Source organism: Dreissena polymorpha, chromosome 6 (assembly GCF_020536995.1).
Source record: "Dreissena polymorpha isolate Duluth1 chromosome 6, UMN_Dpol_1.0, whole genome shotgun sequence".
Taxonomy (NCBI): Eukaryota; Metazoa; Mollusca; class Bivalvia; order Myida; family Dreissenidae; genus Dreissena; species Dreissena polymorpha.
In genome coordinates, this window is record NC_068360.1 from 73,773,983 (window position 1) to 73,792,251 (window position 18,269).

Consider the following 18,269-nt stretch of genomic DNA (forward strand, 5'->3'; position numbering starts at 1 on the left):
ACTTACTTACAAACCGATATTTATTCCATACAAAAATGGTGCACCCTCAATAACATGATGATACACCCTAGTAAATCAAAATGCATGCTTATTGGATCAAAACAAAAAAATAAGAATATCAACCTTGATCTAAAAATAGATAATAATGCTATTGAAAATGTCACTAGCCATAACATTTTAGGGCTTTATATTGACAAACATCTGCAATGGAAAGTTCACATTGATAAAACATGCTCTAAAATAAGCAGTAAAATAACTCTACTAAAAAAGATATCAAATTATCTCACTTTTGATACGAAGAAATTATTTCATAATTCGTATATTCTAACATGTTTCGATTACTGTTGTACGATCTGGGGCAACGCTAATAAAACCAATTTAAAAAAAGTGAATATTTTACAAAAGCGCGCAGCGAAAGTCATGCTACCAAAGCCAAATAGAACACCAACCAAAGAATTGATTTACAGCTTAATTGGCTCTCGTTTAATTATAGATGTAAATACCACACAACAATCCTGATATATAAATGTGTCAACAATCAGGCTCCAGAATATTTAAATAATATTATAACTTTTCCTCAAAATCAAAAATATTACTTAAGATCTGCCACCCATAGCGATATTGTTAATACCAAAGCAAATACAGGTTATAAGAAACGAGCTTTTTCATACCATAGCATGGATATTTGGAACAGTATACCGATTGGAATAAGAATGGCATGCTCTATCTCTGCTTTTAAAAGGCAATATAAAGCACATTTATTTTCTAATCAATAATATGTCATATGTTGTGTTGTGTTTTGTTTTTTCTAATCAATGATATTTCATGTGTGTCTGTCTAAAGGCAAAATGTGTGTTATGTATTGGTGTAAGAAAATATTGTTTAAATGTTTTACTTGTTATAGACCTATTTGTGTATGTTAGTTTAAGAAGGCCACATTGTAAAAAAGTATTGATTCATCTGCATAATATGTATAATGCGTCATTGTCTTTATGTGTAACCTTCTGTTAATAAAGCTTTTATTATTATTATTATTATAATCAATAATATTTCATGTGTGTCTATCTATGTGTGTTATGTATGGGTGTAAGAAAATATTGTTTGAATATTTTTACTTATAGACCTATTTGTGTATATTAGTTTAAGAAGGCCACATTGTGAAAAAGTATTGATTCATTTGCATAATATGTATATTGTGTCATTGTCTTTATGTGTAACCTTTTGTAAATAAAGCTTTTATTATTATTATTATAATTATTATTATTATTATTATTATTATTATTATTATTATTATTATTATTATTATTATTATTATTATTATTATTATTATTATTATTATTATTATTATTATTATCAGGGACGACTATTTCAGTTGTAAGTAAGAAGATAGAAGTTTAGAATATTAGCGCTGGCTAATCAGGGACGACTATTTCAGCCGTAACTAAATTTTCGTTCAAAAGATACTTCCTTTAAACAAAAAATACAATTAAACAAACTACGCTGGCTTATCTGGGATGACACTTTACCCATATTGATTGAACCCTGTTATCTGGGATGACACTTTACCCATATTGATTAAACCCTGTTATCTGGGATGACACTTTACCCATATTGATTAAACCCTGTTATCTGGGATGACACTTTACCCATATTGATTAAACCCTGTTATCTGGGATGACACTTTACCTATATGGATTAAACCCTGTTATCAGGGATGACACTTTACCTATATGGATTAAACCCTGTTTTCTGGGATGACACTTTACCTATTTGGATTAAACCCTGTTTTCTGGGATGACACTTTACCTATATGGATTAAACCATGTTATCTGGGATGACACTTTACCTATATGGATTAAACCCTGTTTTCTGGGATGACACTTTACCCATATGGATTAAACTCTGTTATCTGGGATGACACTTTACCTATATGGATTAAACCATGTTATCTGGGATGACACTTTACCTATATGGATTAAACCCTGTTATCTGGGATGACACTTTACCTATATGGATTAAACCCTGTTTTCCCAGAGCGCTCCTCAAATATATATGTTTAAATGCCATACAGTATACGTACCGACGATGAGTCCGTTTTAAGTTACATTGGTAAATTGCTTTTAAAGGCATGGTAGTTGAAGCGGCAAAAAAGTTTTACACGATGCAGCTGCAGATGGACCTTGTCTCCGTGGAGACCATCGAGGTCGCCGACGACAACGGCACACGTGAGCACGTGACATTCTGCATCATCGCTAAACAGATTAAGGTTGGATAATATTTTGTATGATCATAGTTCTGGGAAAACTGGGCTTAAAGCATTTGTTAAAAGTATCATCCAAGATTGTGCAGTTCGCACAGGCTACTCAGGGATGACTCTTTCCGTGTTTATGATATTTTTTGTTTCAACGAATTCTCTTCTTAGTTTAAATCCAGTTTAAGCGGAAAGTTTCGTCCCTGATTAATCTGTACGGACTTCACATGCTAATCTAGGACGACACTTGACGCACATGCATTAAGCCCTGTTTTTCCACAACGAAGCTCACATGAATTTAATTCAATATTACGAGCAATTAATTATAACGCTGGCGCCCGAGACAAAATAATTAAACGACTCAGATACAAAGGCAACAGAGTAAACGAAAACTCTAGCTAACAACATTTCCTTAGTTTGTTTGTCTTTTCGGATTGTTTATGTATATGAAGCTCTTCTATAATCTAGAATATATTCGTTAGCAAGCGGCAAAATCGTATGAAATTAAATGCCTTCTCCATTTCTATAAGTGATTACGGCTAAAAAGTACAAACCTTACTTGTGGTTAAGAAAAACACCATCCGAACGTTTTTACGGCAAGCTGTATGCGCATTTTATCTTCAACCATCCACAATCAAAATACAAAAAAAAATCACGTGCACCACACTAGTGATTAACTCATTCTTCATAAATTACCCGTAAAAAGAAATTTGCCAAACAATGAAAGGTGACAAAAATTCGCAATGGTCGTCCGAAAATTTTTCAAAAGGAATGAAATGTGTCTAAATTTCTTTCTCAAAGCGCAATATATGCAAGTGAACAAATGAACTAAGCACTTAAACTGAGCATTCCAGAAATAAAGTAATGTATACAAATATTCAATATGTTGTTTTTTGCAATTCAGTACCAAGTACATAAAAAGAAAAATAATTCATAATCTGAGGATTTTCACGACGCGAATTTTCCCAATAACATGTTTTTTGCGCACTATTTTTTATTCAAATTGGCGCGGTACCGGTACTTTTCAAATTTGGAAAATATTTGCACACAATATACTAATTATGACGAATATGTAATAACGCTACTGTGTTTGTTATTAATTAATTTCTTATACCCTTAAAGGATCCTATGACGATAGAAGGGCCGCCGACATTTATTGCACAGACGAAGAAGCACAGCGAGCGGCAGATTCTAAAGGAGGTACGTGTCTGTGAAATCTGTTTACGTGTGTGGGTTTTAACTGTCTGATAAAATCCCGTCCTAGTCCATTGAGTTTGTAGCGGTGACAGAATCCGACACACAGCTTGTATTAATTCATCGGATTATAAATAAAACAGTGAAATAAAAAATGTATATATTTATTTAACCTTTACAATCGGTTTTATTTTACATTTCCACAATTATTGGTAATTATGATACGGTATGAAAATAAAGTGAACGTCCTTGTCTCAAAAAGTACAATTTTTTTTATTTTTTATATTAAAGTATGTTTTCGTATTAGAACATTCCATTATTGGTTGAATTTCTTTTATTTATGTTTAAGTATGTTTGAACTAAACCACACATGCCTTTCATTTTTTTGCCAAAATATGTTCGTATTGGAACATTCGATTCTTGGTTGAATTTCTTCAGGATGTCGAAGCGGTCAAAGCTAAACTGGAACAAATCCGCACGAAACTCGGAGAAGGAGCGCTTCCGCTTATGAGAAAGAAGTCTGTCATATCAAGATGGCGTATGGCGGCCAAAATAACCTTATTACACCGCGGATTTGTGCCGAATTACCCAGAAACCCTTGCGATAAATCCCCGGATGTTCATCGAGATCTTCCCGTACCACTTGATTGTTGACAAGGATTTGAAAATAGAGCAATCGGGAATCAAGATTCAAACGCTGATGCCGAGTATTCGCAGTCGACAGGCTTTGCTGACGGACTACTTTTTGATCCGTTATCCCAACTGCGTTGACCTTACCTACACCAATATTGAGCGTTTCATCTGCTGTCCATTCGTGCTGGAGTGTAGAAAGGAAAATATGAAGCGAGAATGGGTTGACCGACCTTCATTGCAATTAAAAGGTAATATTTAAGGGTCTTTTGCTTTTTACGATAGATGGTATCGATATTCCACAATGACATCCATGGATTTTCCTACATTGAAATCATATAATAGGTTAGGCTTTACACTATTACACTGAAATTATTATTGAAATATAAAATCATAGAACGTGGCGTCTCATCTGGATCCAAACTGTTTGCTATTCTGATAGTATTCGTTGAAAAAAAATTCGAAGAAAATGCTAATTTTAGAAATTCAGCAGACGACATTTTAGCAGACGACAAATTTCCCAGCATGCAAAGGGTTAAGGAATCGTTCGTTTAAAGAGGGTCTAAATGAAAGTCCAGTTACGGTTTAGGCGGAAAATGTCGTCCAGGATGAGCCTATGCGGTTTTCACAGGCTCATTTTCGTCGACACTTTAGACACATGCATTTAGCCGTGTTTTCCTGTGCGTGGCTCAATTTTTTTTCTACTCAGGCCAGATGTTCCTGCTCAGGGACAGTGGGTTTTTCGTCTACATCGCGTCTCCTATCGCACACTGCTGGAGCGACTTAGAGCACCGGAAGTTGAAACTCTCGGATATTCCCGCCTGGGATGTCACACGAGACTTCCTCGTGGCCGATCTCGAGTACAGGTGACCGAATTTAGTTTGGTATATGCATTGCTGTCATTTGGCAATCATAATTTTATTCTAGAAACCTTATCTATGTTAAGAAGTAGCTTGGTACAGACTTGTCTAAATATACCATTGTTATAGGGGAATATCGATGGTATTTACACTGTACTCAAATTTCAACACGTACTATTAAATTGCTGATTACCAAAATACATATTTGAATTGCAGCATAAAATAGGACACGGTCAAAACAGTTCACAAAATATTATGCGATACATGAATCAAACGAGATTCAAACAAAAGCCTATACAAATTACTCAATTCCATGAATAAATATTTAAAAAAAAACACGAAATTCCTTACCACGGATATAACTGATTTACAATAATCAGTCATCGATACGCTCTTTTCAACTTATAACTTAAGTCGCAATATGATTACACAGGAAGTACATCGAGAACAACGTGCGCGCCAGTCTGACCGGCTCGGAAATTCCCACCCGCCGTGCGTCCGCTTGGTCGCGGCGCGGGAGTCTAGGGGAGGATTCGGCGCTCCGGGACCGGATATTTCGGTTGCAGCGGGAGCTTGACAATGAGCGTCGGCGTAGCGACGCCCTCTATCGGGCCTTCCTCCCCAAAGACGCAATCGATCTGGTGTATCGAGAAATGGTGCCGAATGGAGGTACACACGATGTTTATTTCTAGAAAACTATACTGTCATATCATTTATATTCGACGGTATGAAATTTTGTGGGTTAAATAAAATGACCTTTCGTAGGAACGTTAACTTATTGATTTTTGTTTTTAAGGAAAATTTTTAGGAATTTTAGTCGGTAATTCTCCAATGTTGTTCTGCAGTCGTGGATCATTAACCCATGGTTTACTTAACCTGCATGTATGAGTACATGTTTGAAGACTGTTTATTTGATAAACTTATCTATAAATTCACTTGAAGATGCTTTAACACACACATTTAAAATGGCTAACAACAGTTGTATGTGTCATATTAAAACCTGATTAAACAATGTGTAACAATAAAAAAAAAACATTCGCCATTCCATGCAATTAATTGATATTTACATTACCGAAATGTAATACTTTATTTGCGAGTATATATAATTGAAATTGTGCCATAAATTAAGCAATTGTTTTAATAGAACGTGTATTCTAAATGGGGAATATATAACATTATTACATTTTGGGTACACATTAATTTGTCTTATTATTTTATGTTTAGAATTCTACCAGCAGGCGACAGCGCTGTTCTGCGACGTCGTTCAATTCCTGCCCATGGTGGCCAGGTGCGCTCCCAGTGACGTCATCAGTCTCCTGAACACGCTGCAGACGACATTTGACAATATCACTAAGATTCACAATTTAATAAAGGTCGAATTATTACTAACATGCTGAAGAAAATTTATTGATAAATTCTATCGTCGCTCTATAGTTGTGATTGTTTGTGTCGATGTTTTACACATTTAACAGTCTTTCAATTTTGTCAATGATACTTACGCCTTTATTGGGAATCATACGAAGTTGACCTGTATATGTACATCGTTCTTGGTTGCATGCAAAGTCAGTAGAAACTATTTTCATATATATATCATGACAAATCGACACACAGCATTGAAATCACTAACCCTGTATGACATTCTAGCAGGAAATGACATAGACATCGTTTAAATCTGAGGGTTAATGCGTACATTCTTTCACGCTGAATTTATACTTATTTTGTTTGCAGTTAAGCTGATAAAAACGTTCTGGGAAAACGGGGTTTAATGCATTTGCGAAAAGTGTCCCCGATAACACTAAGCAGTCTGCTACTCACCGCCTAAACTTAATTTTCGCTAGAAAGAGACTTTCTTTAAGCGAAAAATACTATTAAATCGGACAGTTTCTTCCCTGTTTAGTGTGTGTGGACAAAACAGGCTAATCTGGTACGACACTTTACGCACATGCATTAAACCCCGTTTTCCCAGAGCAAAGCTCAAACATTGAGGTGACGGACTCTCGAACGAACGCAATCTTACTCGTATTTTAGGTCGAGTCTGTCGGGGACGCCTATCTGGCGGTTGCCGGCGTCGGCGTCAGTGAGAAGAGGGAGCAGCACGCGGAGAGGGTCGCCAACACAGCACTGGGCATGCGCATAACAGCTCGGGACCTGACCTCGCCCCTAGATGGCGAATCTATCCAGGTAATGTTGTGTTTGGTTATTTATTATTTATAATTGCTATCTATAATGGCTGTCGCCAACACAGCATTTTGCATGTCCATAACGGCCATGAACTGACGTCGCCGCTAGATGGCGAATTTATCCAGGAATTGTTTTGTTTGATATTTCTTTATTTAGATTAGCTAGTTATGATGGCCGTCGCAAAAACAGTACTGAGCATGCGCATTACGGGGATGAACCTGACGTCGCCGCTTGATTGCGAATCTATCATAGTAGTGTGTTTGATATTTTATTATTTAAAATAGGTAAATAGGATGATAGTGTTAATTTCGTAACAATGATGGAGATGTCATGTTTTATGTTGTGTCCGATTCTGTCTCTTCAAACGCCAACGCTGGCTGGCGAATCAGGTAAAGCTTGGTTTGATATTATGTTCTTAAGAAAAGCTGTATATGATGATCATGGTTATAACTACGTAACGAGTATGATGATGTCATTTAAAATATTTTCTCTATAAGCCTTTAATAGCCAATATTACAATCATTATATAATGCGATTTTCAATAATATCTTACATTATTCTTTTTTTCAAAATCCAGCTCCGTTTTGGTATCCACACTGGTTCTATGGTTACCGGTGTGCTTGGTCAGAAAGTCCCGCGTTTTGTCGCCATGGGGGAGACGTGTGTTCTCGCCTCCAAACTGGAAAGTCACGGAGAACCCGGGAAAATTCACATCAGCCCCACGACATATCAGTGAGTTGCAAGATACTGTAGTTTGTATTGAGATGTACCTCACTCTGGGATAACCAGGCTTAAAGCATGTATGTACAGTGTCGTCCCAGATTAGCCTCTGCATTCCGCACAGGTTAGTCAGGGACGAAACTCAATGCCTATACTGGATTTTCATTTTGAAGCGACATCCTTTAAAAGAAAAAATCTACAAAAGCGGAAAGTGTCGTCACTGATTAGCCCGTGCGGACTGCTATGGGCAGTCTATTAACGACCATGCAATGAGCTACCATTTTCAGTGTGCGGTTCATACATTTCAACGTGTTTTTGCTTGTGACACTTAAAACCTTTGTAAAATTCAAGTTTTGAAACAAACGTTTTGCCGAACTCTCAGAATCTGAGTTCCAATCTTAGTTCCAATGGGTAGCTAAGTGGATCAGAAATTAGTGTTTGTACACCAATTATCAACTTCTTTAATTTCCAGGATTCTTGTGAATAAAGGATTCTCATTCGAAAAGCGGGGTAAAATTGAGTTGAGAGGCTATGGAATGTTGGAGACCTATTTCTTGTTGAAGAACGATATTCTGTCGGAGGACGACTTGCTCGGGCGTTCACACAACAATCCGGAAGTGATGTATATAAACGAAGGGCGTGTGGCGGGGCTGGCATACGCCCGCAACAACCGAGTGTATCCGATCGCAGAGAGCACTTCCTCAGGTGTTTATATACGTCATTTCCTGTTAAGTCATTTTATTGCCGGTATAGAGAGATGGATGATAGATCTTCAAGTGCCGAAGCTGGTGCTCTAAATGAATGATAGTTAGGAAGCAAACTGGTTTGATCAAAGTGAGCGTCAGCTGTGTATTTCTTATTATATACCGTCGCTGTTCTTCGAAAACCGCGTAAGTCAAATTTGGCGCAAATTGTTATCTGTTTTTATAAGAACGGCCGGTTCACGGGTCATTTTCTGCGAAAATACTGGATTAAATATCCAATTGGAAGGCATAGTTATGAGCACGTGAGAAAATCCTGAACATTCATTGGTGCACTAATTGTTTCTGCAAAAATTCGGTAAGTCAATTTTTCCAACTTTTCAAAAAACATAAAAAAAAATATTTTTTGAAGTTTTAAAATATATTAATTTACATAGTCTATGTCAAAATGGGCATACTTTTAATTAATGAAAATATAAAGGCCTGTAGTTGTCATTTTAATTCTAAAAATGGACTTACGCAGTTTTCTCTTTAATATGTTGTTCCTTTTTTGGACTATGTAAATTATTATATTTTTAAAATGTTTTTCTTGCCTATTGAAAAGTTGTAAAAATTGACTTACGCGGTTTTCGAAGAACAGCGACGATACATACCGTGACGTCGCTACGTAATTGTCATCTTTGAACGGATGCGTAAACACACTTCCAGAGTCGACACACTTTGATATAGTAATATCATGCAATTCGATCGGAAATTTAAAGTTAAAGATGCTTGATCGATCGTTTATCGAAATCAGAACTATTTTGTATTTTCTCATGATGACTCAGAAACTGTTCCTTGTTTATTGTGTTCTTGAAAAACAATTATTATTATTGTCATATATTTAACAAATCAGTGATTTATCAACATGAATGCAATTCCACGTTTGTTCATGCTAATTTAGTTTCCATTTCAGTCAGTAGCAGACCGTTGTCCGGTGAGAGCGGATCCGGGTCGCTGCAGACGAAGTAAATTCCGGTCCGATCGTAAATGGACAAAGCCGCACGGTCCAAAGGCTTATAAGTGTGTGTTGAAAGTGTTCATTAATTATTATCCCCACGCTTTTTGAAAAGCGTGGGGATGATGTGGTTATCTCCGCCGTCTGTCCATCCGTCCGTCCTGGCCACTATCTTCTCCTACACTATTAGCACTAGAACCTCCAAACTTACGCACATGGTAGCTATGAGCATATGTGCGACAGTGCACTATTTGTAATTTTAATCTGACCCCTGGGTCAAAGGCTATGGGGGTTGGGGTGGGGCCGGGTCAGAGATTTTCACTCGTTTTACTAACAAAATGCGCGTGGGGATACGCGTCGGCGTCTTCCACGCCATTTATAGTTTAACTTGCATTCAAGATTCACTAGGGAATAGGAATGCAGCTAACCCTAACTATTGTGAACACAATATAGATGTAAAGATGTCATAAAATTGCTCGACCATAAAGACTTGTTTTAAATTGTTTTGATGGTTTTCTTTTATTTGATATTTGAATTGATATTTTTGTTGTGTTTTGTTTTCATATCAGTTTTAAAGCCCCGCTCCCCAACATTTAATAACTAAGAAATTGCTTCTTAAAACAAATCAAAATTCATTGAAGTCGATAAAATAATAAATTTATAACAATTTGGTGAACAAAAATAATTTATTTGCACGCAAAAGATGCCTTTGGAGAAAATCGAGTTAGTATATTCCTTTCTTCTCAGACTTACATTATTCCGTTTTTACCGGACATGCTGTCAAATACTTGATCGAATTGCATAAGGCTCTTACGAACAAAAACAATATGAAAAGCATTTCTTACAAACAAAACAGGTATATATTGCGACAGAACTCTTACATTTGTTTAAATATATTATGTATTATATGTACATACAAATGTTTCGGTAATAGATGCTTAAGTGTTTTTTAGCTTATTTTTTTGCATTATGAAGGTCACTATGTATGTCGAATATTTTTGTTTCAAATATAAAGCATGAATATGTTGGCATATATCTAGTCTGTATGTTGAACACGTTTTAAGTACTTTTAACTAATACTCTTAACGGTTTAAGAAGTTTTTGTGTAAAATGTGTATTAGATCCACTACGAATAGAAACTACAGAATAACAATACTTGTTTTATCCCGAATTACCACATTTAATTTAGAATCTTGTTTGTCATTTAAATGGTGCTTCTTTATTTTTGAAAAAGAAAAGTACATGTACTTTCATATTTTAAAAGTCTTGATTTTGTTATTTACCTGTAATACATATTTACATGTATAAATTACTACCGCCAGTTAAGTTAAACTTTGAGACACGGTCACACATACTTTAACACGTTCCCGAGTTATGGTATATTCAAACAGAAAAAGCTGCGCATGCAAAGATTAATTTAAGAACGATATTTTGTTTATAACCGACTTAAAAAAAAAGATATTTAGTTTTGGTGGGAAATACTGAAATCACTTTAGGTTAAACAGGAGCATCCAAACACGCAGACTGGATTATTTTCCGATAATTAACGACACTATTGCAATAATTATTGCATGTTGTTTACAAATATCACTCGGCTAAGAACTCAGGGCAACAGATAAGGTTCGTTTTATCGTTTTTTACGATTTGTATTTGACAGAAAACGAATTGAAATTAAAAATCAATCGTACATAAAACGATTATGAAAATTGAAACGAATTGAAATCGATTCTTCGTCGTTTTAGTTTTTTCCGTTTTCCTCCGTTCCGCGTTAAATTATGATAGAACGCTAGAACGAAATATAAATGCAATATCGCGCGATACAATCGTGCTCGCGGGCTAGATACTAACTTATATTTAGTTCAAAGTATGCTACAAGAAGTGTTCACGCTTAACACAAATTAGCAACTCACTTTCTTTTTAATATTTGAAGATTGGCTCGTGAAGTAAATCAGAAGGGCGAATACCATATCACACAAATACACCGGCGGTCGGCATTGTTATGCGTGTTTGCGCTCTTGTTTGCATATGATGCATATGTTGTCTTCACATATTTGTGACGTTATGCAACAATTTATTCATATATATCACTGAACACTACATATTCTTTTAGAATAAAACAAACAGCCTGTGACATCATATGTTCAATTAATCATCATGTCGTCACAACGTCGTCAATTATCAATCACAATCACTGTCGTCAACTATGTCATTATAATTAGTGTTATCATCATTATTTTGATGTGTTTTTTTTTCAACGCAATATTTTATATCTTTTAATCATATAGAAACTAAGCCATATTAATGTGACACAAATGCATGCATGCATTCCGTCGTTAATCTTTATCAAATATGACACCAAATAGAAATGAAATGAAGTTCCGTCCGTACACAGAATTTATATTTCAATATAACGTTTTGCCTCGATCATAGTTACTCAATCGCCGTACAATATCGCATAGCACAAAAACAAAAACGTCACTCTATGCTGTCGGCTCAATATCCGGTAGCACTCGGTACTCAAAGTACTTTTTCTGGTTTTTGATGACGTCGAGGACCCAGGGTCCGTATCGCTCCAACCGGTGTTCCGGTCCCACCCCGGTGGCTTTTGACATGAAATTGATACCGACGTCACCGTCGTAACGAGGCGTGAAAAAGAACGGAACGGCGTAACGGTCGGTGCCGATGTCAATAACTCGATGCTTCGTCGCTTTGAGCCTTCCACCCATCATTCTGGAAAAGGTGTCCCCGATATTCATGACGAGACTTCCGGGTCTTGGATCCACTTCCGCCCACGAACCATCCATGGTCTTAACCTCCAGTCCGCCATAGTTGAATCTAGTGAGAAGTGTCAGGAAGTTTGTGTCCGTGTGTTCCGGAGTTATGACGACTTTTCCATCTTCGACAATCGCGTTTTTTGGCGGTTCCCCTTTCCAAGGCGGGTAATGCATGATCCGAAATGTAGAACATGGTTTGTCCAAAAACATGTCTTCGAAGATGTTTTCCTCAATACCCAAACCGATTGCGACTAGCTTTAGAATCTCTAGAGCTGTGTTGTGTAGAATCTCATAACTTTCTTGAAGGAATTCCTTAAAAGGGAATTCCCCATCTTCCTTTGGCCAAGGAGACTCTTCGTAGAACCAGTTATTTTTAGCAACTGTTACGTCATCATATCTGACATCGCGCGCGAATTCAAAACCTTCCTTCCGACTAGGTTCTCCTTCTGTGATTGGAAAATACCCCCGGTAAATGTTCGAATTTTCGGGGTTCCAAAAGTTTCTCATCACTGTTCGCTTGAATTCGATCGGCTTATCGAAAAACCATTTGCATGCGCGAAAAAGCCCATCATAATCCAATTTTGCGACGTTGTCTATGAATATAAATCCTTCGTTTTCGAGACCAAGGACTACTTTCTTGGCGAGCTCATTGCGCTCTGTGTAAGCCTTTGACATGTCTATGATAGGAAGTGATGACGTCATTTTTTAGTTATATATTATAAACCTGAAAAAAGCATCAAATAATAAGGAAATATAATTGAATCTCAAAATGAATGGGGCGATTTTGCTCAAATTTTGTGGTCGTTAAAACACTATACACCGTGATGCCAACCAATCACCTTTTTGAAGAAAACAGATGGAAGTAAGGAAGGATGACAGGCTGTCAACCTTTTATGATTTAGCTATTGGGGTTAAATGTAAATACTGCTTTTTAAAATAAGTTTTTTAAAACAGACAGGGCTTGTTGTCCAAATGGGTGTTCTGTCAAAGAATTAAGTAAATCCATTCAATAATAGGGAAAAAAGTATCATTGTACTTGGTACTCCAACCCACGACCCCGTGTTTATCAGTGAACTGCTCTACCGACTGAGTTAGCCGGGTGGACACACTCATCTCCGCAAAATGTTTTATTAAAAAAATAAACACTTTCCGATAGCTTTGGTCTTCTTGTTGGTCAATTTTTGCAACGGAAAATACCGATTTATTTCGTCACAGTGTATTTTGTGGCGCATTAGTACTAAAACCATGCGATCGGAGCTATATTGTTTGCGAATGCAGAATCTGGAGCTGCAAAGTGGTTGGTTGCAGTAACGGACTTCGTTCGTCAGTATACTTATATTATGTTACCTATGGGGCGAATTGCAGAAAGCAATCGTCCAAAAAATCAATTAAAAGAAAAACAAACGCGAAAAGAACAGAACCTGAAGTCATTAAAAACACAACCATTGTGTTTCGTAATCAAAATTGAAAGTAGCCTCACAAGCGAGAGCAAACGCTTAGAAAATTGATCGAATACGTTAATGCTGCTATGCGCAATCTTGTGAATCAGTCGTCGCTAAAGCGGGACAGAACTGGGACTTTAATTGAATTACATATTTGATACAAATGAACAGGGAGGCGGAAAACGACAACGGGCGAGGCATGGTATCGTATTGCGCAAGGGGGGGGGGGGGGGGTTAGAGGGTTAGGATTAGGGTTTGGGATAGTGTTAGGGGTCGGGTTAGGGTTTGGGTTAGCCTAAACCCAACCCTAACCCTAACCCGACCCCTAACCCTAACCCTTACCCTATCACTCCTGACCATGCCTCGCCCGTTCTAGTTTTCCGCCTCCTAAATGAACATGGATATATAAAAGGTAACCCTTTGTGACTGAAGATACATGGCATTTATATCATGTATACTGATTTATATTCTATTTATCATTGTGCATGCATTTGATTCTTTATTTAAACAAAATACTACGAGAAAAGCTTTTCTATAGAGAATATACAGGCGTATGAGCGGACATACGCACGGACTAATAAAGAGACTATTCCCATATCATTAGACAATGAACAAATCACAACGCGTACGCGACACAGGTGTGCATTGATGCCGATTGATGTGGTTCCGTAGTCACGTACATGCGATTAAAAGAGCAGCAGGTGCGCATTTCTTACGTTAATTCGTGAACGAGCATAACTTTATTCGGCGTTATATAGCCCTTTCTCTTTTATAGCTTTTTTTCGGATAAGTTCAAATCCTTGTTTAAACAACATTTCTGAAATCTTAATAAACGCAATACAGCTAAATACTATGTATAATGTAATACATACCGACTTACACGTAGTTTATCCAAATAAAATGAAACTTCTGATATCGATAGTTCAAAATGCAGGCAACACACAGATAGTGATATCTCAGCGTAAAACTCAGGTTAATTGACAAAAGTAAATAAACGGTTTAAAAGTTAACATGATAACGCTTGTTATAATTGAAGATAATGATGTTGGCGATATCGGTCGTGGTGGTAGTGTTAGTCTATGTAACTTTTTAGATCTTTGATTTGTTTAATTGTCATGTTTGAACACTCGGGGATAACAATATTTTAATATAATTAAGTCTGAAGACAACTACCGACTCTGAACAATAACGTTTGTTTTGTGTAGAGACACTGCAATGTGGTAAATATTGATCAGTAACTGTACGTGTACCATTCCATATAGCCGGATCGATTGTTTAATATATCACCAGAAGTGTTATTCAGACGTATTTTGGGAAAATGGGGCTAAATGCGTGTAAGCAAAGGCTCATATAACACGACACGTTCCGCTTAAATGGTATTTTTTTGTTTTCTTATAAGCTTGCACCCAGTGTAGGCAGAAACTGTTGTCCATGAGTTGCCTGTGCGGACTGCATTGGCTGATATGGGACGACACATCGCTTATGCATTAAACCTGGTTTTCCATTATTTAAGAGGAGTGTACATTTTACCCTGCGACGCTCATTGTTAATTATTGTTTATCTATATACAAACCGAGTAAGAGCGTGCAAACCCCTCACAGCAGTTACTTCCCTTGGGCATGCGCCCGGTCATTTATAAGGTAGAACACTGCATAGGAGATTGAAGAGCGTGGTGTGCAAACGTAATTAACGCGAGTAAAACCGAAATACAGGGCGCCTTTGAAACTTTAAAATATTCCTGGTTGGAACGACGGAGAGTTGATTTAGAAAGTCCTGTTTCCGTTAAATGAAGTAAATAATGCATAAATAATAATATTGAAATAATACTGATACCCGTAGAAAATAAATAGGTACATAAAATTCACTTGCATAATAGAACATACATTATATGAAGGCGTTTGTATGAACGAAAAATAAAAAGTTGGTGTATTCATATATTTGTAGTTGTACATGTACATACAAGTTTCGTGTCTTTTATGTTACTTGAGGGTTAGTTATGCAAATCTTATGAATATATGACGTAAACGTCAGCAATATTTTGATGACAGTCCAATTGTTAGCATAAACACATAGTGTGAGCATTTTCTAAGCAGATTTACAGTTCATTTTATAAAGAAAGTAGTCACTTTTCTGAAAAAGTAAGTCCCATTTTTAAAGACAAAGATCCTTAGTATTCGTCACATGCGTAAACCTCTACGCGAAAACCCGGATGTGAATTCGTCCACGTGAGCGGAAGGAAGCGAAGGTAGCGACAGATGACTGGAGACGGGAGAACTTGCTTCGTAATCGTCTTGAAGCTCGCTCCACTTCCGGTAAAATTCTGCATGGAGAATAGTGGTTAGTTAGATATTTATGTGCGGTAGTGACAGTGTGCACATTAAACTCATTTAACCCTTTGCATGCTGGGAAATTTGTCGTCTGCAAAAATGTCGTCTGCTGAATTTCTAAAATTAGCATTTTCTTTGATTGTTTTCAAAGAATACTATCAGAATAGCAAACAGTTTGGATCCTGATGAGACGCCACGTTCTGTGGCGTCTCATCTGGATCCAAACTGTTTGCAAAGGCCTTCATAATTCGGTTCCCGCACTGAAAGGGTTAACATGTAAATATCATGTAACATCTTTAAATGGAATATAATTCTTTATACATGTTGCAAAGCGACTGTTTACATTAGCCATTTAATCATCTAATCCCTTAAGGTCATGCTCCTAACTTTGAACTATTTGTGTTTCAAATAGTCCAAAATTTCAGCTTAAAGTCTCGGTCTGTTGATGCATTAAATTGATGGAGTTTTACATACGTACACCTAGTTTCGTATGAATATTTGAGCGAATATCTATTCTAAGACATTTTTACAAATGTTCCAAATGAACGTTTTATATATCAAACGCTTATTTTAATGAAGTATGAACGATTGCGTTTACTAATGTCAATACTTGTAAAATGATTTACAGAATTGAGAAATATAATTGACTTTTCCAAACAGTATTTATATATTTAATATTCAATTATTTTCTTTGTTGAAATTGGTCAATAGCTTCGTATCGTGGTTTTTATTGACGTTACCTTTGACGCCGCGTCAATGAACGAGTTGCCGTCGACGCTGCATGCGAGTTTGTAGGTGACCAGATTGAACGTGTCCGAGTAGCCTTGCGTGGCAACAGCGTGAACCTTCCGCTCGTCGCCAAAATCAATCTGCAACAAAATAAAAGCGCTGAATGCACATTTGTTATTGTGCCATTCAAATCGTTACCGTACCTGGAAAGTCAGAAACAAACCCTTCGTACCGACGTTTATATCGACCTTAGTTTCTGCTTAAAATAGTGGCAGCCATCTTTTGCTGGTTATGTCTTTGATATGAATTCCATAAGTTGGTTGTTTTAAATGTTGATGTGTGGGCTCATGTACATTGTAATTTAGAGACGCACTAAGCCATTTTACAAATATATTTGTTGTCAATGCTTGTATTTTTCTAGCTTTCTTGTGATTGTGAACACTTGTTAACAATGAATAGTACTACAAAACATAAGTTTAAATTGAAAAGGTGTCTGACAATGGACCCAAACAGTTTTGAACCCACAATGCATAGTACTACCACACGTGATTTTAACAAAAAGGTTTATGACGCTGGACCAATATACGTTTGACCCACAACCGGGACTCGACTCGCACCTGCAGCCACGAGGCCGCGTTCTCGCCGATCCACCCAGTGGTACTTTCGAGGGGGCCCTCGTACGCCTTGTGGTCACTTCCGCCGAACGCGTAGTAGCCCGACATCTGCGCATCCGGGATCTTCCGAACACCATAAGCCACGCCCACAGCCTCGTTCTCACAATCCGATGAAGGTGGGTAAGACGTTCTCTTAGTCATTGGGTGAATTTTAGGAGAAAAATGTTCACGGATGCAAACATTCACTGTCGCGTTTTCGTATGTTGATTGAGGAGTGCGAGTATTCAAGTATTAACATTTTAGTACTCAGGCATTGTGTACACCGATCTTTCAGACAATAACGTAGTGACGTCACCATCTATGTATAGAATGGTACTCAGGCGAAATAACTTACACTTTTGTTGAAAACAAATCAAGGAAAGTAACTACTAACTTCAATCAATGACAGTTCCGATCGGCTAAAGTCAAAAGGAACAGAAAAACAAGATTATCTTCAACGCTATTTTATTGCAAAAAAAATGTAATCCGGGAAGTGTTTAATCTTGAAAAATTAAACTTATAGGAACAGAAAGATACAATTTCGTTTCATGTTGTAATTTTTTTTCCAGAATTTGAACAAGCTATCAAATATTCTTATCAATCCACCGAACATTTCTGTTTGAAAGTGTGCATAGATTTTCCAGCTTCACTTATAAGGTATATTACTATGATACATATGCCACTAACATAAACACAGGCTACAAATCACTAAATAGGTTGTGAGTCATAGAAGATGGAATTTATATTAAACAGACTCAACACAGGCTACAAATAACTAAATAAGCAATACTTCCAATTAAAAAAATGTATA

General features: G+C 36.8%; 3 protein-coding genes across 4 annotated transcripts in view; 1 reads left to right on the forward strand and 2 right to left on the reverse strand.

Moving 5' to 3' along the window:
- The window catches only part of LOC127835807 (guanylate cyclase soluble subunit beta-2-like), a 296,454-nt gene extending 286,907 nt beyond the window's left edge, over positions 1–9,547 (forward strand). The window contains 2 exon segments of the mRNA XM_052362242.1: positions 8,308–8,540; positions 9,492–9,547. Coding sequence (XP_052218202.1) covers positions 8,308–8,540; positions 9,492–9,547 — 289 coding nt within the window.
- Positions 9,548–11,792: 2,245 nt separating this feature from the next.
- LOC127836558 (uncharacterized) lies at positions 11,793–14,746 on the reverse strand. 2 transcript variants are annotated; one of them, XM_052363215.1, is made up of 2 exons: positions 14,630–14,746; positions 11,793–13,031 (listed from the first exon to the last, which is right to left on the reverse strand). In XM_052363215.1, the coding sequence occupies exon 2, from the start codon at positions 13,007–13,009 to the stop codon at positions 12,014–12,016; it is 996 nt and encodes a 331-aa protein (XP_052219175.1). In that variant the 5' UTR covers positions 13,010–13,031; positions 14,630–14,746; the 3' UTR covers positions 11,793–12,013. The 2 variants fall into 2 exon arrangements, with proteins under 2 accessions (XP_052219175.1, XP_052219174.1); XM_052363214.1 differs by having other exon boundaries at positions 14,622–14,730.
- A 924-nt stretch (positions 14,747–15,670) lies between these two features.
- The window catches only part of LOC127835808 (EGF-like repeat and discoidin I-like domain-containing protein 3), a 2,806-nt gene continuing 207 nt past the window's right edge, over positions 15,671–18,269 (reverse strand). The window contains exons 2-4 of the mRNA XM_052362243.1: positions 17,423–17,586; positions 16,817–16,945; positions 15,671–16,069 (exon numbers count right to left, since the gene is read on the reverse strand). Coding sequence (XP_052218203.1) covers positions 15,917–16,069; positions 16,817–16,945; positions 17,423–17,586 — 446 coding nt within the window. The 3' untranslated portion in view covers positions 15,671–15,916. The remainder of the gene's footprint in view (positions 16,070–16,816; positions 16,946–17,422; positions 17,587–18,269) is intronic.